We start from the raw sequence: 22975 nt of genomic DNA, 5'->3' as shown, positions 1-22975 counted from the left end.
CTGGCTTTTCCAACTCGTCCTTCCTTCCACAGGCCAAGCCCCCATAACCAACACAGCCAAGGCCTCAGCCCTGATTCTCCCACCCCCAGGGCCCCAGAGCCTGCGTTCCAGCCAGGTTCTTGGGGAGTAGTAGTTGTTGACCAGGGGCATTGAGAACTTTGTCCCTACCACCACCACCACCCTAGAAGGCTCTTTGGGGGACATGGGGAATGTAGGACAGGAATGGGCCAGGGGCAAAAGGATGGGCCAGGGGCAAAGGATGGCTAAAGGTATTTATGGGAAGGAAGCAGGAGAGACCACACCTAGGGGACAGGGAGGAGTCAGGAACCTGGGAACTCAGCCAGCTGAGAGGATCAAACTTCAAATTCCTCTGACGAACTCTGAGACAGAAACTGTGGGCAAGGAGGCTGAGGAGGGAGAGAGCCAGAGGGAAGCCCCAGCCACTCTTCCCACCAGTCCTTGGGGAAAGGCTGGCTGTCAGCAGGACCGGGAGCCGTCCACCTCAGGGCCCCCGCCTGCCTGCCCTTCCTGGCCTTTCAGCACCTGCCAAGAACCGAGCACCGAGCCAGAGCGGGAGAGGAGATAATGGAGCCAGACAGGACTCAGATAAAGCTTGACCCCAGGTGAGTGAGGAAAGCAGGCCTTGAGCCAGGAGCCAGTTGCCAAGCAGCTGGTGGCCTCTATCTCTCTGGCCTGTCCCTACCTCCATCCCAGGCCCTTTTGGTTCCCAGCAAACAGAATGAGACAGGACTGATAATGGACTGGCTGTCTCTGAGGACACTATGGGGTTGGGCCAGTGCATGACCCTTCAAAGTCTTGGCTTTCTCTCCCCATTCGAGGAGAGGAATTTCCCAGAGTTGGGAGCTGGGCGAGGGGGTGCGTGCACAGAGCCTCCACCTGCTGGGGAGCCCAACCCTAGTGCTAAGGGTCCACTCTTTCTCTGGGATCCTGCTCTTTCTCCCTAGCCAGCCCCTGGGCTGCTGCCCAAGGGAAGGGGAGGGAATGGTCTGTGGGCTCTTTGGGCACTACAGCCAGACTGTCCATGACCTCACTAAAAAGCAGGCTGCCTTACACACTAGACTGGTCCATTCTCCATTCCCTCCCAGAATCAGGCCCTTGAGGGAAAATGGACAAGCTCCCTGAACCCAGAAATGTTTGAGGGAGTGCCAAGTAACTGGAGTCCCTCTGGTGCCCTCTCCTCTCCACAAGTCCCCATATCTGAACGCAGGCTGGTGTCTCTCCAGGTACACGGCAGATCTTCTGGAAATCCTGAAGACCAATTACAGCATCCCCTCTGCCTGCTTCTCTCACCCTCCCACTGCAGCCCGACTTCTGAGAGGTGAGTCAGGGACCCTCCCCAGAGGGCAATAAAGGAGGAAATGAGCTTCCCGGTGGTAAGTCAGGACAGCTGAGAGGAGCAGAGGAGAGGTGGCCCTGCACTGCCAGCCTGGGGGCCGGAGAGGACGGCTGGCCCAGTGTCTGTCTGTCATGGCTAACACCTTGGAGAAGAACAACCCCTCGAGGAGCCAATAGGACAAAAGGGGGGCATGGCAACCTAGCCCCGGAGACAAACCTGCATGCTGGGCCTCCCAGTATCCTAGCCTCAGTGCTCATTCAAATTGGAGCAGCGGCCTAGAGCAGTGGTCGGCAAACCGCGGCTCGCGAGCCACATGCGGCTCTTTGGCCCCTTGAATGTGGCTCTTCCACAAAACACCATGGCCTGGGCGAGTCTATTTTGAAGAAGTGGCGTTAGAAGAAGTTTAAGTTTAAAAAATTTGGCTCTCAAAAGAAATTTCAATCGTTGTACTGTGGATATTTGGCTCTGTTGACTAATGAGTTTGCCGGCCACTGGCCTAGAGCATTTTTCAGACCGCTGGAGCATCCAGGGACTCAGGATGGTGCCGAAATGACCCAAGCCCCACAGAGTCCCCTGAGGCATACACAACAGCCTTCTTGGGAAAGGGCCTATATCATTTGAGAGGAGTGGTTATCTACACTAATAAAAGAGAAATATGCAAATTGACCATGCCTCCAGACTTGCAGGCTCCCGGGCGGCCGGGAGCAAAGCCAGGGAAAGGAAGGCCTATTCTTGCACGAATCTTCGTGCAACGGGCCTCTAGTTCTGAATAATGTTCTTAAAACTTAGGTGAGCCAGGTAAGTGTGGCTCAGTGGTTGAGTGTTGACCCATGAACCAGGAAGTTATGGTTTGACATCCAGTCAAGGCACATGCTTGGGTTTTGGGCTCGCTCCCCAGTAGGGGGCATGCAGGAGGCAGATAATCAATGATTCTCTCTCATTACTGATGTGTGTCTCTCTCTGAAATCAATGAAAACATTTTTTAAAAACACACTTAGATGAACCTGTAAGAGTATTCTGACAGTGCTGGCCAACTAGATTCCTATTACTGAATTGCTTTTGAAAGTGAAAGGCTGAGGATGGAACTCAGTTTATTCCCTGGACACACAGAACCTGGCCATCAAATGACCCTAGCATCTTCTTAGCGAATGTGGCTCCCCCACATTTTATTTTGTTTTCCTACTGTGTGATTAACTACCTTTTATTTTATTTTGTTAATTTTTGTGAGTTTATTTGAGTCAAACTGACAACATATGCTGGGTACTAGATCTCAAATGCTCCCCTTAACTACCTCTTAGACACTGATGAATGGGAGCTGTGTCTCTATGGCACCCAAATGCTTTCCCAGCCTCCTTCCTGATGTTGTCCCCTCAAGGAGCAGACTCTTTCTGAACATCAGGATGTGGTCAGTGTGCGTCAGGAGGCCACCTGGGCATGTACTGGGGCAACTTGTTGCATGTGCTCTGAGCCACAGTGAATGCCAACTGCCAGAGAGTATCCCGAGAAACCCCTTAGCTGTTCTGTGGTTCGTGCCGGCAGGCAGCTGCTACATCTAGCTCCAGGGACCTGTTGCTCACGGTGCAGCTGGCATACAAGTCTTCCCTTACTTACACCAGCGTTGTCAGCCAGAGTCAATTTTGTCCCCCGGGGGACTTTTGGCAACGTCTGGGGGCAGTTACAAGTGTCACAACTAGAGGGTGCTACTTGGCATCTAGAGACCAGGAATCCTGGCCTGGAAACAAAGGAAACCCTCCCACAGCGAGGAATTATCTTGGCCAAAGGGTCCATAGCGCTGAGGCGAGAAACCCTCCCTTACACCGGGAGAGTGGATCTCATGCCGCCGCGGGGCTACAAAATGTGCGGATAGAAACACCAAGGATGTGCGAAGCAGGGAGACCATTCTGGGCCTGGTAGTCTGGCGAGCTGCCTGTTCCCAGGCGAACTGTGGGCGTGGCAGCCGCTGGAGAGTGGTGAGCGGCGGTGGGCACTGCTGGGGTGGGGAGGAGACAGGGGCAGGCAGGTTCCCCAGACACTGAGGAGCTGGATCTGGCAGGACTCAAGGTTGCTAGTGGGGAAGTAGGGGACAACTGAGAGGCTGGGCAGGTAAGGTGGGGCCCAGTGAGTGTCACTGGGCAGAAGAGCTGTACTTTATCCTGCAGACAGAAGGAGCCTGGTGAGGGCTCTGAGACTGGGAGGGGCTGGGTATGCTTCAGGACCATTAATCAGTAATCAGAATAGACTTCGAGGAAGAAGAACCTTGAGAAGCAGAGGTATAAATTGGGAGTTATTGCCCCAGCCCAGCATGAGGGACAAGAGTCTGAGTCAGAGCAATGTCAGGGAAAGAGAGGGAAGGTTGGAAAACACAGGAAATCCAAAGACAGAGGAGGCAAACTGGTAAATAAATATCTAGACAAAGTAAGTGAAGGAAAAAAAAGACTAATGATTTGGGCAATGGCGATGGGAAAGGCGATGACACTGACAGAAATAGGAGAGTCGGAAAGAGGCTATTGGAGGATGTGGAGAAACCCCTTCCTTCTTCATCTGTAAACTGTGCAGTTCCTTAAAAATAAATGCTATTTAAGAAAGAGCTCTTCTGGAAGAACTACTGAAACTTTTAATAATCTATTTTTGAAATGCCTGTGATATGATTGCAATTATAATCCTTACAGCATTTTTTTGAATGGACTGGTCCAAACATTTCTATGGAACTTTAAAGGCCCATGAAAAGCCAAGACAATTTGTAAATGTATAAGGACAGTACCTGCCCTGCCAGAAATTAAGGCTTCCTAGTCTTATAAGACTAGAAATTAAAGCAATGCGGCAATAACTACAAGGGGTCTGACAAGTAGAAAAATGGAACAGAATACAGGGCCCAGCAATAAACCCATGTCCACTGGGGACTTGCTCCATGAAAGGATGCTCTACACATCAGTGGAGCGGGATGGACTCATCAAGAAGTGATGCTTGGCCGAAACCGGTTTGGCTCAGTGGATAGAGCGTCGGCCTGCGGACTCAAGGGTCCCAGGTTCGATTCCGGTCAAGGGCATGTACCTTGGTTGCGGGCACATCCCCAGTAGGGGGTGTGCAAGAGGCAGCTGGTCGATGTTTCTCTCTCATCGATGTTTCTAACTCTCTACCCCTCTCTCTTCCTCACTGTAATAAATCAATAAAATATAAAAAAAAAAAGAAGTGATGCTGGACAATGCCTGTCCCTATGGCAAATCAACAAACATGAAAATAGCTCCAATGTAGCTTTAATCCAGGTAAATGAAAACATTTTTACAAAAGAAAAAAATAGAAAGATATCTTTATGAGAGTAGAGAATAATTTTTTAAAAAAAAAATGTTTTTATTGATTTCAGAGAGGAAGTTAGAGGGAGAGAGAGAGAGAGAAACATCAATGATGAGAGATCAATCGGCTGCCTCCTGCATATCCCAAACTGGGGATCGAGCCCGGAACCCAGGCATATGCCCTGACCAGGAATCAAACTGTGACCTCCTGGTTCATAGGTCGATGCTCAACCACTGACTCACACCGGCTGGGCTAGAATAATTTCTTAAACACAAGAAAGAATAAATGATTGTGGAGATTGACTACATAAAACAAACTTCTGTATAACTGAAAACACTATAAAGAATGTTAAAAGCCAAACCACAACCTGGGAGAAGATATTTTTAAGCCTATTACCCACAAAGGATATGAAAAATTACCCAAAAAAAATTGGATAAAACATATGAACCGACAAGTCACAGAATAGGAAACCCAAATGACCAATAAAAATACAAAAAGATTATCTATTTTCTTAAGAATTAGGGAACCAAGAGTTTAATAGTAAAATATCATTTCACTACATTCTTATAGGCAAAATAAAAAGTCTGATAATGCCAAGTGAAGGTGAATGTGAGGTGAACTGTGACTGCAGGTGGGATTATAAATCGGTGTAACCACTTTGTGTATCTGTAACATTGAAGATGCTCATCTCCTACAACCCAGCAATTCTAACTCTAAGTATGAATAGAGGAACTGTCCTGTATGTGCCAAGGAGACATGGCCAAGGGTGCTTATTGTAGCATTTGTTTGTTAATGAAAATAATGACAATCACAAAAACCATGTTGGTAGGTACTAAAAACTTATGGACCTTGGTCTTAGAGAAGATTTTGTAAATTTGACCTCAAAAGCAAGGGAAGCAAAACAAAAGTAAGTGAACGGGACTGTATCAAACTAAAAAGCTTCTGCACAGCAAAAGAAACTGTCAATCGCTTCTCGTCCTTTTGGCTAAGATCAAGTGAAGAAACTGTCAACTAAACAAAAAGGCAACCAAACGAATGGGAGAAGATGTTTGCAAACAACACCTCCAATAAGGGGTTAATATCCAAAATATATCAAGAACTCAGACAACTCAACAACAACAAAACAATCCAATTAAAGAACTTGCAGAGGGCCTAAGCAGTCACTTCTCCTGAGAAAACATACAAATGGCCAACAGATTTATGAAAAGAAGCTCAACTTCACTAGCTATTAGGGAAATGCAAATAAAAACTACAGTGAGATACCACCTCACACCTGTTAGAATGGCTATTATCAACAAGACAAGTAACAATAAGTGTTGGAGAGGCTGTGGAGAGAAAGGAACTCCCATCACTGCCGGTGGGAATGTAAACTGGTACAGCCACTACAGACAACAGTATGGCGGTTCCTCAAAAAATTAAGTGTAGAGCTACCATATGGCCCAGCAACCCCTCTTTTGGGTATCTACCTGAAAATTTTGATAACATTTATTAGTAAACTAGTAGCCCATTGCGCTCGGCTGAGGAAGCTGCGGGGCGCCCCACCCCCACCCCTGTACCCCAGAGTCCCTCCATTGCCGTGGCAATGAAGCAAGCATTCCGCCAGGCCGCTCACACTGTGCTCTCAGCGGCAGCCCCCCCCAGGACTGGGGACTCCGGCGAAGCTGAGGGAACTGGGCGCCGCCATCTTGTGGCTATGGGTGCCGCCATCTTTGTGATGTAGTGACGATTAATTTGCATGTTACCCTTTTATTAGATAGGATATGTATGTACTCCTATGTCCATTGCAGCATTATTCACAGTGGCCAAGACATAGAAACAACCAAAGTGTCCTTTGCTAGATGATTGGCTAAAGAAGATGTGGTACTTATCTACACTAATAAAAGAGAAAGATGCAAATTAACAGTACCTTCACGACGCCCACCAGCCAACCAGGAGTGAGTATGCAAATTAACCCAACAAAGATGGTGGGTTGATTTGCATACACAGGCGCCAAGTGCCCCAGCAGCTCCGGGCCTCTGGGCAGTGTGGGAAGGCAGAAAGGCGGCTCCGGGCTGAGCAAAGGCGGTGCTGGCAGCCAGGGGAAGGAAGGCCCATTCTTGCACGAATCTTCGAGCATCGGGCCTCTAGTCTATATATATAAAAGCCTAAGCAACCGTTATGACCTGTTGACCAGTCGCTATGACACGCACTGACCACCAGGGGGAAGACGCTCAATGCAGGAGCTTCCCCCTGGTGGTCAGTGTGCTCCCACAGCAGGAGTGCCACTCAGCTGAGTGGGCGCCAGACGCTGGGCTCATGGCTGGCAAGTGCAGCTGCAGCGGCATGAGCCTCTCCCGCCTCTGCGTTAGTGCTACCGAGCAGCAGCAGACACAACGGGGCCAGCATGTGCGGGAGCAGCTCAGCACCCGGCCGGGGCTCGGGCTCTTCCCTGGCTGCCTGCTGCTTGGCGGGGGCCTGCAAGGATCAGGCCGAAACCAGCAGTCCAACATTCCCCAAGGAGTCCCAGATTTCGAGAGGGCGCAGGCCAGGCTGAGGGCCCCCCCCCCCCCCCCCCAATGCATGAATCTGTGCCCTGGGCCTCTAGTATACAATAGAATACTGCTCAGCCATAAAATACTGTCATTTGTGACAACATGGGTGATCTTGATAATATCATGCTGAGCAAAATAAACAGATAGAAAAAGTCAAGAACCATATGATTTCACTCATATGTGGGATACAAAACTGAAAACAACAAATGACAAACAGAAATTCATACAGACAACAGTATGTTAGTTACCAGAGGGGAAGAGGGTGGAGTGGGGAGGTGTTAAAGGGGGTCAAATATATGGTGATGGAAGGAGATTATATGTTTCAAGTGTTCAATTCTATAATACCTCATCTGTATATTGTGAGGTATTATAGAATTGAACACTTGAGAGATATAATTTTTAACCAATGTCACACCGATAAATTTAATCAAAAAACAATGTCAGGTGGAAAAAATATCTTGAGGAGGATGCCATTTATATAGATTTCTTAATGCAGAGCAACATAGTATGTTCAGTATGTAGCTATGTTGTGAAACATTAAAACATAAATAGAAAAGATATACACCAACTTCAGAATAGTAGTTAGCCCTGGGAGGTGAGATGGGAAAGGAAAAGGATCCAGGAGCTATAAACAGGGGCCTTCAAATCAAGACCCTGCGTATGCCCCACCCCCTCCTTCATAAATATATCCGTACTTTTAATTTTTCTAAAAGTAACTTTTGAAGCAAAATCAGTGATATCATTACACTTTTTTTCATTTTTTTAAAAAAATATATTTTATTGATTTTTTACAGAGAGGAAGAGAAAGGGATAGAGAGTTAGAAACATCGATGATAGAGAAACATCGATCAGCTGCCTCTTGCACAACCCCTACCGGGGATGTGCCCGCAACCAAGGTACATGCCCTTGACCGGAATCGAACCCGGGACCTTTCAGTCCGCAGGCTGACGCTCTATCCACTGAGCCAAACCGGTTTCAGCTCATTACACTTTTTAAAATGGGTTATGGATATAATTATGTATGTTCTATTATTGTCTTTATTTTTGAATATTTTATAATTTAAAAAAGAATTATGAAAATTGTTTTCAAAGGTTGTGATGAAATGTTAGATTGAAATAACAGAATACAAAATTTTACAGCATGATTGCAGTAATATAATATGTATCACTTTAACCAGGATGTTTTCTTTTAAATATATTTTTATTGATCTCAGAGAGGAAGGAAGAGAGATAGAAACATCAATGATGAGAGAGAATCATTGATCAGTTGCCTCCTGCATGCCCCCTACTGGGGATTGAGTCCCCAACCCTGGTTGTTGCCCTTGACTGGAATCGAACCTGGGACCCTTCAGCCCACAGGCTGACACTCTATCCACTGAGACAAACTGGCTAGGGCAAACCAGGATTTTTTTTTTCTTTTACCCAGGATGCTTTTAAAGCTACTTTTTATTGAGCAAATACTACATGCCAGGTGTTGTGCTAAGAGTTTTAATGAGAGCAAGTAGTAAGTGGAATTTTACTTTTAACTAATGTGTGTCTGACTCCAGAGCCTATGCTCTTAATGCCATGGAAACAAATATGCAAAAATAAAATAATTTTTGACTAGGAACCAGGTAGGATTATGGGTGATACTCTTTCTTCAAAAATTTAATGTTCTTATATTGTTTTCATTATAATCTTCACATTTCCGAGACAGTGGGAAATTTGCTAGTTGCTAGCAAAATGGTCAATTAGACAAGCTTTTCCTAAAGTGTGTTACTTGGGATGCTAATCCCAAGTTCTGCTTCATGAAAACAGCATCGATAGAAACGCAAGTTTTTGTGTGTGTTTTTTTTTTAATTATTGATTGATTTTTATTTTATTTTTATTTTTAAATATACTTTATTGATTTTTTTACAGAGAGGAAGGGAGAGGTATAGAGAGTTAGAAACATGGATGAGAGAGAACCATCGATCAGCTGCCTCCTGCACACCCCTTACTGGGGATGTGCCCACAATCAAGGTACATGCCCTTGACCGGAATCAAACCCAGGACCCTTCAGTCCGCAGGCCAACGTTCTATCCACTGAGCCAAACCAGTTAGGGTGAAACACAAGTTTTATAAAAGCTGTAATTCCTCCTGTTGAAAATTAACATGTACCGTACTTTCCGGCATATAAGACGACTGGGCGTATAAGACTTTCCTGGGTTAAAAAGTCGTTCTATGCGCCGGAAAATATGGTATATTGGACTATATTGATGGGATTAGATATAATGGATTAGATATATTGGACTACCGTATTTTCCGGCGTATAAGACAACTTTTTAACCCAGGAAAATCTTATACGCCCAGTCATCTTATATGCCGGAAAATACGGTAAACCAGATTAAACACTTCAGTATGCTCTTCAGGAAAGAGGCGTGTTTAACTTTGTTTAAGGTATTTCCAAAAATCCTTTGGCCACAGAACACTTTTGTCTCACGATATTAGTTAAAATATAGAAAAATAAGGTAGGACACAAATCTTCTAAGAAGATAAGTAAGTTTGATGGAGAGCAGTGGTGTCAGGCTATGGATGGTAGGGAACTCTCTCTCAGCTTTTGCACTGTGGAGTTGGGTACCAGATCCTGCCAGTGTGAGGAAGAAGAGAGCACGAAGCCAGCAGTTACAAGATAGTGCAAAGCATTTCTACACCGAACAGTCAGAATACGCCCCACCCCTCCCTCATAAATTACACCATCTTTTAGGGTTGCATTTGGTTGTTTCCACACTCGCCCTCCCATATCTATGTGAACTCAACCAACAGTCAGTGTGTGTAATGGTTGAGAGTGTGGGTTTAGCGTCAGGAACCCCTGGGTCCACTTCAAGGTTGTGTGACCCTGGGCAGGGTGATTAACACTCCACGCTTTGTTTCCTGGAAAAGCCTATAAAACGGAGACGACCATAGGGATTCTCTTGGGGTTATTTCTTTCATTCAACAAATAGTTTAAACACTTAGAGACAGAACGGAGAACAAGACTAACAAAGCCCCTGCCTTGGTGGAGTGTACACTAAGGTGAGGGGACAGACACCAAGCAAGTAAATACACAGGTAAATGACCTCATTGTGGGAGGGGCAGATCGCACTGCCTAGAGGAGCTGGCTGACAGGGGCACTGGAGCAGAGACTCGGTGCTGAGGAGCCAGCTGGGAGCTCACGGAGAAAAGCTGAACCAGCAGAATCCAAGTGTAAAGTCCTGGAGGTGGGAACCCTCATGTGGTCGTTGGGAGGCAGAAGGAGTGGCAGGGAAATTCCAAACCCCTGTACACAGAGAAGAGCTGAGCTGCAGTGACTGCGTTTGGAGAACGGAGGGTGTGGGAGAGGATGAGGAATCAGTAGAGCAGACTTAGAGGGTCAGAGGCCAGGAGGGGACTGTGGTTCTGAGTCAAGGGGAGGGAAACGTTGCAAGGAGGAGGGAGTATTCAAGGGCAGTGAAGACTGGGAAAGGATTCCACGGTGATGGCTTGCCTGAGAAAGGGCCGTTTCCACTCAGCTCTCAGTGAGGACAGGAGTCCGGTCGGGAGTGGGGGTCAGGCAAGGAGAGGCCTCCATCAGTGACTGCCTCTCCCAACAAGGACATTGGTGTTTAGGAATCTACTGAATTGATTTTGGCTTCCATCTATCTGGACTTTTTTTGGGGTGTGTATTTTTTTAAACTGAATATTTCTATTGTAAAAATAACTCAGAAAAATAAATATGAAAATCCAGAAAAGTAAAAAGAGGAAAAGTCGTTTAGAGTCCCACCACTCAGAGGCAGGCACTGCTAATCTCACAGTGTAATTTCCTTGTTCTGTGCTTTTATTGAACAGTATTAGGAAGCATACTATACCTACAATTTTATGTCCTATTTAAAAGCCCACATTCTTGCCCTAACCGGTTTGGCTCAGTGGATAGAGCGTCGGCCTGCGGACTCAAGGGTCCCAGGTTCGATTCCGGTCAAAGGCATGTACCTTGGTTGCGGGCACATCCCCAGTAGGAGGTGTGCAGGAGGCAGCTGATCGATGTTTCTAGCTCTCTATTCCTCTCTGTAAAAAAATCAATAAAATATATTTTAAAAAATAATAATAAAAATAAAAGCCCACATTCTCATCACCCAAAGACAGCATTGCTAATGTGTTTTTATTTGTTGTTGTTGTTTTAGTATTTCTAGGTTTTTTTTCTACACAATGATTTTTAAATATTTTTATTTTATCAAAGTAATACATGAACATGGTTAAAAATCAAATAGTATAAAAGGGCTACTAGTGGAAATCAACAATCCCCTGCCCTCTGCATTCCCATTTCTAATCTTCCTCCTCTTTTTTTAGCTAATGTTTCTTTTTATAGTTACCTTCAAATCACTAACATGTGCACACCATTATTTCCTGGAGTATCAATTTTGGACATTATCTGTGGCTGCCTTTATGATACATAAGGATTTAGCTCACTTAGCACCAACTTTCTTCCATTCTCTCCATATAATATGGCAATATTTTCCGTTGGTTATCTTTATAGCTTTATATACATACCTATAGTTTATTTCTTATTCTGCCAACTATGGACAGTGCTTCTTGACTTTCCATTTTGTAAGATAAAGATATTAGTGCCTCACTCTTTTCTTCAACATTTTTGTGCCTTTATCTCCCCCCAATTAAATCCTTTAAACATGGTTATAATTTACTGTGCTAATTTGTCATTCTGCTCTGTCCACATAAGTTTTTTTAAAGATATAATTAATGCAATAAAAGGCAATGATCTTAAGTATGTAGCTTGATGAATTTGTACCTAGGTGTACACCTGTGAAACCACCACCCAGATCAACCTATAAAACATTTCCAGCATCCAGTACGGTCTCTCAAACTCTCTTCCACTTAATGTTTCTACAAAGACCACTGTTCTAACCTATGTCACCTTTATAGATTGGTCTTCCCTGTTCTTTAATTCATATAAACAAAATCAAACAGTATATGCTCTTGAGTCTGGCTTCCTTCATTCATCATTATGTTTTTAAGAGTAATCTGTTTTGTTGCATGTATCAATAGTTCATCCTTTTATTTTTATTGTGATATTCCATTGTGGGACTATATCACAATTTATTTGTCTGTATTCTTATTGAAGAACATATGGGCTGTGTCCAGTTTGGGCCATTATCAGTAAGGCTGCTCTAAACATTTTTTCGGTGACTGTAAGCAATCCTATTGAATAAGCACCCAGGAGTGCAATTTCTGTGTCATGGGTAGGTGTATGTTTAATAGGCTCTACCCAATTGTTTTTCAACGTGCTTGTGCTGCTCCCAACAACAACGTGTGAGAGTTCCAATTGTTGCTCATTGTCACTGACACCTGGAATGGTCAGTGCTGTTCATTTTAGCCCTTTTTGTGAGTATGTAATGGCATCTCAGATTTGTATTTTCTGATAACTATTGAAACTTAGCACATTTTTATGTTTCATGAACATTTGGGTATTTTCTTTTGTAAAGTTTAGGTCTTTTTATTTTAATTTAAAAAATTATGTTCTTTTTCTTACCGATGGGAATACTTTATATATTTTGGATATGAGTCTCTTGGTGGCCATCTATATTACAAATATCTTTTCTCAGTCTGAGCTTGCCTTTCCATTCTCTTAATAGTTTCTTTTGACCAATGGAAATTCTTAATTCTAAGGAAGTCCAATTTATCAATTTTATTATTATTAGTGATTTTGTGTCCTATTTTAAAAAATCTTTGCCTATCTCAAATCATGAAGATATACTTCTCTGTTTTCTTCTAAAAACTTTGTTTTAACTTTCACATTTAGGAGTTTTTATATGACATGAGGAAGGAGTAAATGTTCTTTATTATCCCCTAGTGGGTCTGCTAAGAAGTTTTTTGTGTTTGTTTTTTTTAATTGAGTGTTAATAAGTTTTTTAAAAAATATTATTATATACTCTTTGCAAATATTTTTATGGCATGCACAAAATTCTCATGCCTGCATAATATTCTATAGGGTAGTTGATAATAATTCCAATATTGTCAGACATTTAAGTTGTTTTAGGGCTATTAGTTAATAATATTAGGAATATTATCTTTTCATAAAACAAAAAAATAATGTATCACTGCTATTTTGCTCTTCTCTGACTATGAGGCAGGTTGACTATTTTCCCACGCGCCCTGAACTGTGCTAATGTCGTTTTCCCATTTATTTGCAACAGCCTCCTGTTTTTGTTATCAATTTTCTTTATGTAATAAAGATCTTAAACGTTAGCACACATTTATTAAAAATGCCCCCTCCCCCAGTCTGTTTCCTTTCTTTTTTAAAAACTTCAGAAGTTTAAACTCTTTGTATCAGACTTGACCACTGTTCCCTTTGTGACTTCTTGGATTGTGCCTAAGGTCTCTCTGGTCTCCAAAGTTTTGATGAAAATATAGTTCTCTCTTTTTTCTCTCTCTCATTTTTTCCTGTTTGGTTTTTAAAGGCTTATCTCTTTAATCGATTTGGAATGATTCTGAAATATGGCAGACTTGATGTGCATCTCCATAACTGTTGTGTGAGGGCAAAGTTATGTTTAAAAATCCTCTGTGATGTTTTGATTTTAAAAGTTTCAGGGAGGCTCTGGCCAGGTGCCTCAGTTGGTTGGTGCAGGGTCCCCGTACACCAAAAGGCTGCGGGTTCCATCCTGTCAGGGCACATACGGAGGCAACCGAGCGATGTTTCACTCTTACATCAGTGTTTTTCTCTCTCTTTCCCTTCCCCTCTCTCTAATAATTAATAAAGACATGTATTGGGTGAGGATTTTAAAAAAGTTTCAAGGAGAAAAAGGTCAAGTATTTTTTAAGTACAGGACTGCAACCATTTTTTCCCCCAAAAAAATACTTGCAGGGCCTACTAGACCAGTATCCGGAGAGGTAATTAAGAAAGTGGCAACAGAGCTAAATAGAAACAGCAACGCCAAGCCAGTCACTTATGCATTTATTTTTAATTTTTATTGACATGTAGTTGTTATGCCATATTATATTAGTGATATTAATTTCAGGTATTCAATATAATGATTTGGCATTTTTATACCTTATGATGTGATCACCCTGCCAACCCAGTGATTTAGACACTCAGAGGGCTCTATCCTAACTAAAGGGAGGTGAGTTGAAAAAGGGATGGGTAGGAGGAAAGAAAACAGCACAACCTGTCTTGTGGCCTGTGATAGAAAGAAAAAGTTTACCACTAACTTCGGAAGTCCTGCTTGGGAGCAAGAATCCAAGGGCCACCTTCCCCATGGCAGGTCCTCTGGATTGGTCATTAGACCCGACTGTGATCAGAGACAAAGAGCCTCCCTTGGATAAACCAAACAGAGAGAAAAACGTGTGCCCTGAAAAGCAACCAGGATCCACGTGTATTTTTTGACAGCTTCACCTTTGACCTGGTTGCTCCTTGTGGCGACACCAGGTGTGACTGATCAGGTGACAACTCAGTTCTCTACTGTGATGTGGTCTCCTTCCTCCCTGGCTTGGTTTCAGCAGTATTATCTCTCTGACTGAGCTGCTCTCCGTCACCAAACGTAAGGCAACTAACCAACACCTTCCTCATAATATAATATGGCATCCCAATACTCTGCTCCCAATGCAGGAGGACAGTGGGCTGGGTTCTGACAGTCTTCCTTCCCCTCTTCTTCCTCTCCTCTGGCCACTGAGGAGGTGGGAAGGAGAGAGTGTGCCAACTAGGGAAGAGACTTAGAAAAATGAGGATCCAGCCTTCCTCACTAAGGACAAAGAGCCCTTTAAAACAGGTTGTTGCATTTATGAGTCCCATGTTCAGAAACACATATGGTAACTAGATTAATGTTTCCCTGTTAGCAATAGTGAGGCCTGAGGAGTTTCACTGGTATTTGTGAAAATGTTTACCTCCTGACCATTATCAGGTGAGCTTGTTAGAAACGCAGTTCCTGGGCCTTTCCCAGATCTGCTGGGGCAGCCTCTCTGAGGGCAGAGCCTGGACAGCTGCTTTCTAACAGCTCCTCCAATGAATGTAATGAACTAAAGAGACCTTCTGGGCCCTGGCCGGGTGGCTCGGTTGGTTGGAGCGTCATCCTGTACACCAAAAGTTTGTGAGTTCGATTCCCGATTAGGGCATATACCCAGGTTACAGGTTCAATCCTGGGTCAGGGCGTATATGGGAGGCAACCGATCAATCTTTCTCTCTTTCCCTTCCTCTCTCTCTAAAAATCAATAAAAACGTATCCTCAAGTGAGGATTAGAAAAAAAGAGAGAGAGCGAGCTACTGGACCACATTTAATGTAAGACAAAGTGGGGCCAACATGGGTTGAAGGTCCTTGGAGTCTTTACTTGTGTCCATTTCTCTTTTGCTAAAATCCCTTCCTAATGTTCCAGTTTTATGACATCATTTTTGAATTCCATTTTAAACAGCTCTAAAGTATACCGCTATATCACATCCTGCTTCGGTTATAATGCTATTTGGCCCCCATTTGCCAGCAGACACCTGGCACTGGAGGTAGAAAAGTGAACTCCTAACCCAAATTTTTTGCTAATTATGTAAAAACTTGTTTGGTGTCCATACCCTGGCTCAGGTAAGTGTCAACATACCTAAAATGATCTGGTCTTGTCTCCCATCCATGCAGAGGAATGACTATTCCTTAGCCACATGTTAAGTTTTCTAGGTCTAAGAAGAAGCCATTCTTCTGCATGGACGGGAGCCTAGGCCAGATAATTCTCCGTGCGGTAAAGCAGTTCAGATCCAAGTGAGGAAGCCACATTTCTGCCCCCTCAGTCCTGGTCATCAACTCACTGCAGTCTGCCCTTTTCCCACTTCAGCATCGGGCCCTTTGGAAATCGCCCTCACGGTCACCATGACCTTGCTTGCCCTGGGCTCAGTCGCCATCTTCCTGGAGGACGCCGTCTACCTGTACAGGAACACCCGCTGCCCCATCAAGAGGAGGACTCTGCTCTGGAGCAGCTCGGCACCCACGGTGAGGCCCGCAGCTGCCCGTGGGGAGGGACGGGAGAGGAGGCAGGGGCCGTTGTGAGAATTCCTCTAAACGCAGCAGTTCAAGTCAGCCAAGAGTGGCCTGCCTCTGCCACCTTAGGTGGGGGTTTCTAATCCATCTCCATTTGCATTCAGGGCCCCGTGCTTGGAAGGCCCAGGCAGTGGGATGGAGTGTTGGAGTTCTGAGAGCCACAGAGACAACTAAAGAAACCGCTCTGCCACCAGTGGCCCAACCACTACTCCCCACGGCGTTGCTGTTAAAAGCAAGCCTCCTCTGTACAGGCAAGCCGTGGCTCCTCAGAGAGCAGGAGGGAAAGAACGTTTCCCCCAGGGGTCACACTTAGCTCTGTCCTTACATTGTAGGCTTTTAAAATTCCCACAGCCATTATGTTGGCCTTTGGCTTGCTCGCAGATCATAAGATTGGACTTCTGTTTCCTTCTGGTGAGCTCTGTGTGTCTATTTGGGGTAGAGAGTGGGGCCCCTGAGGTCCTTTCCTGGCAGATGGCATCTGCCCGAACCACCTCAAGTCATCAGAGACACTCCCATAACATGGGATGTTGAAGAGTAAGGGTTGAATCTTGATCCATTTACTCCTAAGGAGGAACTCATCTACCCCAATGATATAGGATGAGATAGTCTTTAAGAAACAAACAGCCCTGGCTGAAGGTGACATGCTGAATGAAAATTTTAAAAAATTTCCATTAGTGATTTTCCCAGCAGGCCACTTTAAAGTGATAGTCCCTCAAATGTTTAGGTTTTTGCTTCCTTGAGCTCTTGTCACAAAAGGTTCAAGAGGGTGAGCCCAAAGTCTCCCTCCTCTTAACCAGCTGCCTGCTCCTCTCCAAGGTGGTGTCTGTGTTCTGCTGCTTCGGGCTCTGGATCCCTCGCTCCCTCATGCTCGTGGAAATGGCCATAACCTCGTGAGTGTCCCGCCCGCCCCCAGCTCTGGGCATGGTACCCTTCCAGGTGTTCCCTTCTGCTCCCCACTCACCCGGGAACCCAGAGTCCATGCCTTCTTTTATCCCCTCTCCCTTCCACAAATCCCTGCAAACCGGTCTTGATCACGAATCGAATCGAATCAAGCCCTTTCCAACTTGTGCTAACCCGGGTCTCTTGAACTTCTGGAGCTGTTCATCCTAGGCCATCATTTTGTCCCCACAGCCTGAAATCCCCCTCTTCCCAGGCCCCTGGACCCCGTCCTCTCTCATTCCTCTTGGAGTCACACATTCAGAGTGCCTAGTCCCTACCACGATCCCCTCAGTAAGCCCCACCCCTCCCTGTTCCCTTTGCAGTCCATCTTCCTCCGCTGGCTGCCACCTCCCCTCTGTGTCCTCTGAGGCCCACTTCTCCCCCCACTCCAGGTTTTATGCGGTGTGCTTTTACCTGCTGATGCTGGTCATGGTGCAAGGCTTTGGTGGGAAGGAAGCAGTAGTGAGGACACTGAAGGACACCCCGATGATGATCCACACAGGCCCCTGCTGCTGCTGCTGCCCCTGCTGCCCCAAACTCATGCTCACCAGGTAAGACATCCTTGAAGCACCGGTTCCAACTTCCTGCACTCTCTCTCCCAAGAGCGTCTGCTGGTTGGTTCTCTCAGTTCTGCTTCAAACCTCTTGGAACTAGTCTTGTATGAAACAAAGTCAATGATAAAAGGGTGGGTATCCCCAGCCAGGACCCACACATTAGGCACCCACTTAGGGGTAAGGGGAGACGAGAAAGAACTCTGAAGTTCCCATCACTTAAGCCACTGCCCCCTGCCAAGGTTAGCCACGGAGTAAACTGAACTCTAGGCTGTTTACTAGCCCCCTCTGCTCACCCGGTTAATGAGGTTGGGTTAACACTGATCGTTCTTGCCCAAAAGGCAGCATTCTGGTCTAGGGATGAGCGGGAAGCAAGAAGCAGGGTTGCCAGTGCTCTCAGCATTCTAGCTTTTTCCTATGTCCCCATCCATTTAGCCATTTTGGTGTCTGATGGCAGCCAAGCCTCAGCCCAGGAGCCCAGTGAGGGGGAGGAGAGTCGTCTTAGGGTGGGTAGTCTGTGGGTCCTTGTCCCTAACCCTCTGCTCCCCTCAGGAAGAAGCTTCAGCTGCTGATGTTGGGCCCATTCCAGTATGCCTTCTTCAGGATAACCCTGGGCCTGGTGGGCCTGTTTCTCATCCCTGACGGCATCTTTGAGCCAGCAGACGTAAGCCAGGAGTAAGGGGCAGTGAACTCCGAGCCTCATTTGGTACCTTTGATCTCTACAAGGAATAGCTGGAGCCAATATCCCCTGATACCTGGGGACAGAGTGACTGTAGAACAGAGGCTCAGGCACTATGGTGGGAGAGAGGAGACTGGAATAAGCCAGGGCTACGGGCATTGTTATCCCCTTGGGGGAAGAAATAAAAGGGAGGAAAAGGGCTGGTCTCCCTCGCTGACTCCCACCTGGTCTGCCACCAGATTTCTGAGACGAGCACAGCTCTATGGATCAACACTTTCCTCGGTGTGTCCACTCTGCTGGCTCTCTGGACCCTGGGCATCCTTTTCCGTCAAGCCAAGCTGCACCTGGGCGAGCAGAACATCGGGGCCAAATTTGCTCTGTTCCAGGTAACTATGCCCTGAGAGAGAAAAGATGACTCATAATAGAACTACAAATGATTGGGGTTAGGAGGTGAGTCTAATAAAGGCTAAAGTGGGTCTGGGAATCTCCTTAGGCCTTAGGTTCCTGTGAGATTTGGAAAATGATCCCTGCCCCTTCCCAGATTTTGTTTTTTGTGCTATTTTTGCTTTTTGTTTGCTAGGGCTGCGGTATAAAATACCACTGAGTGGCTCAAAACAACGGAAATTTATTCTCTCACAATTCTGGAGGCTAGAAGTACAAAATCGAAATGTCGGCTGAGCTGTCCTCCTTCTGAAACCTGTAGGGGAGACCCTTCCTTCCTCTGCCCGGCTTCTGGAGGTTTGCATCAATCTCGGCATTCCTCAACTTGCAGCTGCATCACTCTACTTCTGCCTCTGTCATCACATGGCCTTCTTCCCTCACATATCTGTGTCTTGTGTCTCTTTGCCTCTTCTTATAAGGATACCAGTCATATTAGAATAATGCCCTAGCAGGTTTGGCTCAGTGGATAGAGCGTTGGCCTGTGGACTAAAGGGCACGTGCCCAGATTGCGGGCTCGATCCCCAGTAGGGGGCGTGCAGGAGGCAGCCGATCAATGATTCTCTCTCATCATTGATGTTTCTATCTCTCTCTCTGAAATCAACAAAAATACATATTTTTAAAAAGGATAAGGACCCACCTTACTCTGGTATGACTTCTTCTTAGTTAATGACATATAATTAGTTAACCAAAACAATGATGCTGTTTTGAAATAGGTCATATTCTGAGGTGCTGGGGATTAGGATTTCAACATATCTGTTTGGGGGGCACAATTCAACCCATAACCTTAACTTCTTTTGCCTTTGCTTTTTTTCTTCTCTATTATTACTCCTAAAACCCTATAATCCATCACCACCAGCAGTATGAGCATTATCTCAGCTACAATTATGAACTATTCACACCACGTGCTAGGCACTTTGCATACAGTACTTTAAAAAAAATCCTCACCCAAAGATATGTTGAGAGAGAGAGGAAGGGGTGGGGAGGGAGAGAACCATCAATGTGAGAGAGAAATATCGATTAGATGCCTCCCGTATGCACGACTGGGGATCAAACCCATAACCTAGGTATGTGCCCTGACCAGGAATCAAACCCACAACCTTTTGGAATGTGGACAACCTACTGAGCCACCTGGCCATGGCTTTGTACATTACATTTAAATATTCACAACAATCTTAGGAGTCATTATTATTTTTATTTTACAAATAAGAAAACTGAGACCCAGAGATGTTATGAGACTTGCTCCAAGGCACATAGGAATGGGGCTAGAATTTAAACCCAGATCTGTCTAACTCCCAACCCACATTCCTCCTTCTCTTCACACTGCCTCTCATCATCACACCTCTTCTGAAAGTTCTCTCAAAGGCACGTTGTTCGCTTTTTACACTTTTCATTCTCCAAGTCCAAAGACAACTTTTCCACCAAATGCAATATTTTGTTTTCCTTCTCTCTCCATTCCTTCTGTCTCCTTGCTGGGCCCTTCTCCTACTCCCAAGAAACAATAACCGTGTTTTAGCTAACAGAGTGATTTCACATATATTCGCATTTGCTCTAAGCAGATGCCTCTGAAATGTGAATTTCCAGGCATATAGTAGGTAGAACTGAAGGGGATAGGGGAAGAGAGAGATGAGCCTGAAATGGGGTCAGGGACTGAGAGGCAGAAGCCCTTAGGGTCAGGCACAGGGTAAAAGCCTGTCATTGCTGAGCCTGCCTGAGTTGCAGTGGCATTAAGTGCAGTCACATTACCACCATCCATCCCCTGAACGTTTTCATCTTCCCCACGGAAAGTCTGTACATTGAACACTAATTCCCCTTCGCCTCCAGCCCTGGCACAGCAGAGATTCTTCAAAGAGCACTTTAATAGTTAACCATCCATCATTCTATCAGCAGGGATCTCAGGTACTTGAAGTAGATGGACTGACTCTTCCCTAATGAGCCACCCTTTTTATTCTTTAAGTGCTCATTAGCAGCCATGGCTGAAATAAGGGAATAAACTTGAACCCCCTTCTTCCCCCCCCCCCCACCCCCCAGTCAATTCTTGTTGTTCCTTGTCAGGAACTCTAATAAAATATTGGGTAAGAAGATGAGGTTGTAATTTTTCTAAAGATTACAAACTTCACCACATTTTAATCAGCCCTCCGGAACTGCACCGATCTAAAGGTTGGCCGAATGCACAGCGGCAGGACAAGCATGACAGTGGGCCAGCTGACCTCAGCGCCATGGACACTGAGCCACTCTGCCCGCGCTTCTCTTTTCCCTTCTGCAGGTGCTCCTCATCCTGACCGCCTTGCAGCCATCCATCTTCTCAGTGTTGGCCAATGGCGGGCAGATTGCTTGTTCGCCTCCCTTTTCCTCTAAAATCAGGTCTCAAGGTGAGCACATAGAAGCTCCTATCCCATTCCAGGATGGGTGAGAGGAGGAGGGTCAGGGAAGAGAGGACCTTAGATCAGAGGTTGGGCCAGGCAAGCTGCTGCTCCGAATACTCAGAAAAGGATCTCCAAAGATCTCAGCAGAGATTCAGGAAGACTGTGCCTTCTCTGATCACACAGAGGAGAGCTACAGTTCCACAGCTTGAGGCCAGCCTTGATGGCCAACCAAGAAAGCCATGGGTTCATCCTTAGCTCTTGGGAGAGGAATGGGTGTGGCTGAGAAGCAGAGATCATGCTGATAAAACACACAAAAGAAAGGAGTTTTAATGCTAGCCTCAGGTGGCAGAAGGTTGAGAGCCAAGTTCAGGTTCTGGCTCTACTATTAACCTGCTGTGTTACTCACAACAGCCTCTCAGTCCTGGTGTGAGGAGAAGTTACAGAAAGTGTTGTTCAACTGGCATGCCAGGGCTGCTGGTGGGATACCACCTCTATAATTTAGTATAACCGACTTTACATTTCACCCCGCACTGCAGTGATGAATTGCCACCTCCTCATACTGGAGACTTTTCTGATGACGGTGCTGACACGGATATACTACAGAAGGAAAGATGACAAGGTTGGATATGAACCTTTCCCTTCTCCAGACCTGGACTTGAACCTCAAAGCCTGAGGCGGATGGCTTGGACAATGAAAGAGACACTGTACTCATGAGATGGGCACACGATTTCTTCACTGTCCCTCAACATTGACCACATGGGGAAGGATTCCATTGTCAGGACAAGCTGGCAAATTACACTGGACTACACAGATGAAGGTGAATCATGCAATAGGATGAAATTGTTTTGGATCTTGCCTGGGGAAGGTAATTTGGTTTCATAATAGACAAACAGAATGGAGTTTGAAACTCTATAATCGGGCATATTACCCCCATGGGTGCCACGATTAGCCCTTAAAACTTGTATATTGGTAAAGCTTATGGTGTAAGAATGAGAACTCAGTCAGGCAAAGCAGTATAAGCCCACAGTTTTGAGAAAGCAGGCCCCTGAAGAATAGATCGAAGGTGTTCTTTTCCTTACAGATGTGTTGTTAGAGCACTGATGACATTAGACCTAGGAGATCTGGGTCAGCTTTCCTTTGTGGGACAATAGCTTTTTAAATCTTCTGTGCCAAGCTGCAAAAGGAATCCCCCAGTCATATGCTCAGGGAGCTTGACTTTGAGGAGATAAGTTAGGATGCAAAAGCAAAGGAATTGAGAGTACAGGTAAAAGCCCCAAATATGCCCGGCCGGCGTGGCTCAGTGGTTGAGTGTCGACCTATGAACCAGGAGGTCACAATTAGATTCTCAGTCAGGGCACATGCCCGGGTTGTGGGCTCAATCCCCAGTGTGGGGCAGGCAGGAGGCAGCCAATCATTGGTTCTCTCTCATCAATGATGTTTCTATCTCCCTCTCCCTCTCCTCTCTGAAATCAATAAAAATACTTTTAAAAAGAGCCCCAGCCATAACCGGTTTGGCTCAGTGGATAGAGCGTCAGCCTGTGGACTGAAGGGTCCCGGGTTCGATTCCGGTCAGGGACATGTACCTTGGTTGTGGGCCCATCCCCAGTGGGAGGTGTGCAGGAGGCAGCTGATCGATGTTTCCCTCCTGTCGATGTTTCTAACTCAAAATCCCTCTCCCTTCCTCCCTGTAGAAAATCAATAAAATATATTGGGGGGGGGGGGGAAAGAGCCCCAAATACATAAAATGTATCATACACATGTATATCAGGTCAAAAACACAGAAAATCAAACATTAGGTAAAACCACTTTGCTTTTATTTGGCTAA

General features: G+C 45.6%; 1 protein-coding gene across 1 annotated transcript; it reads left to right on the top strand.

Moving 5' to 3' along the window:
* The first annotated feature begins 386 nt into the window (after window positions 1-386).
* Window positions 387-22826, top strand: SLC51A (solute carrier family 51 member A). Its single transcript, XM_079764396.1, has 9 exons — window positions 387-623; window positions 1245-1339; window positions 15975-16129; window positions 16994-17067; window positions 17509-17667; window positions 18220-18331; window positions 18586-18732; window positions 21051-21156; window positions 21687-22826. The coding sequence occupies exons 1-9, from the start codon at window positions 586-588 to the stop codon at window positions 21821-21823; spliced, it is 1023 nt and encodes a 340-aa protein (XP_079620522.1). The 5' UTR covers window positions 387-585; the 3' UTR covers window positions 21824-22826.
* The last annotated feature ends 149 nt before the right edge of the window (window positions 22827-22975 follow it).

Source organism: Cnephaeus nilssonii (genome assembly GCF_951640355.1).
Source record: "Cnephaeus nilssonii genome assembly, chromosome: 3".
Classification (NCBI taxonomy): Eukaryota; Metazoa; Chordata; class Mammalia; order Chiroptera; family Vespertilionidae; genus Cnephaeus; species Cnephaeus nilssonii.
The sequence above is the reverse complement of the archived record's forward strand: the minus strand, read 5'-3'. Positions and strand labels throughout refer to the sequence as shown.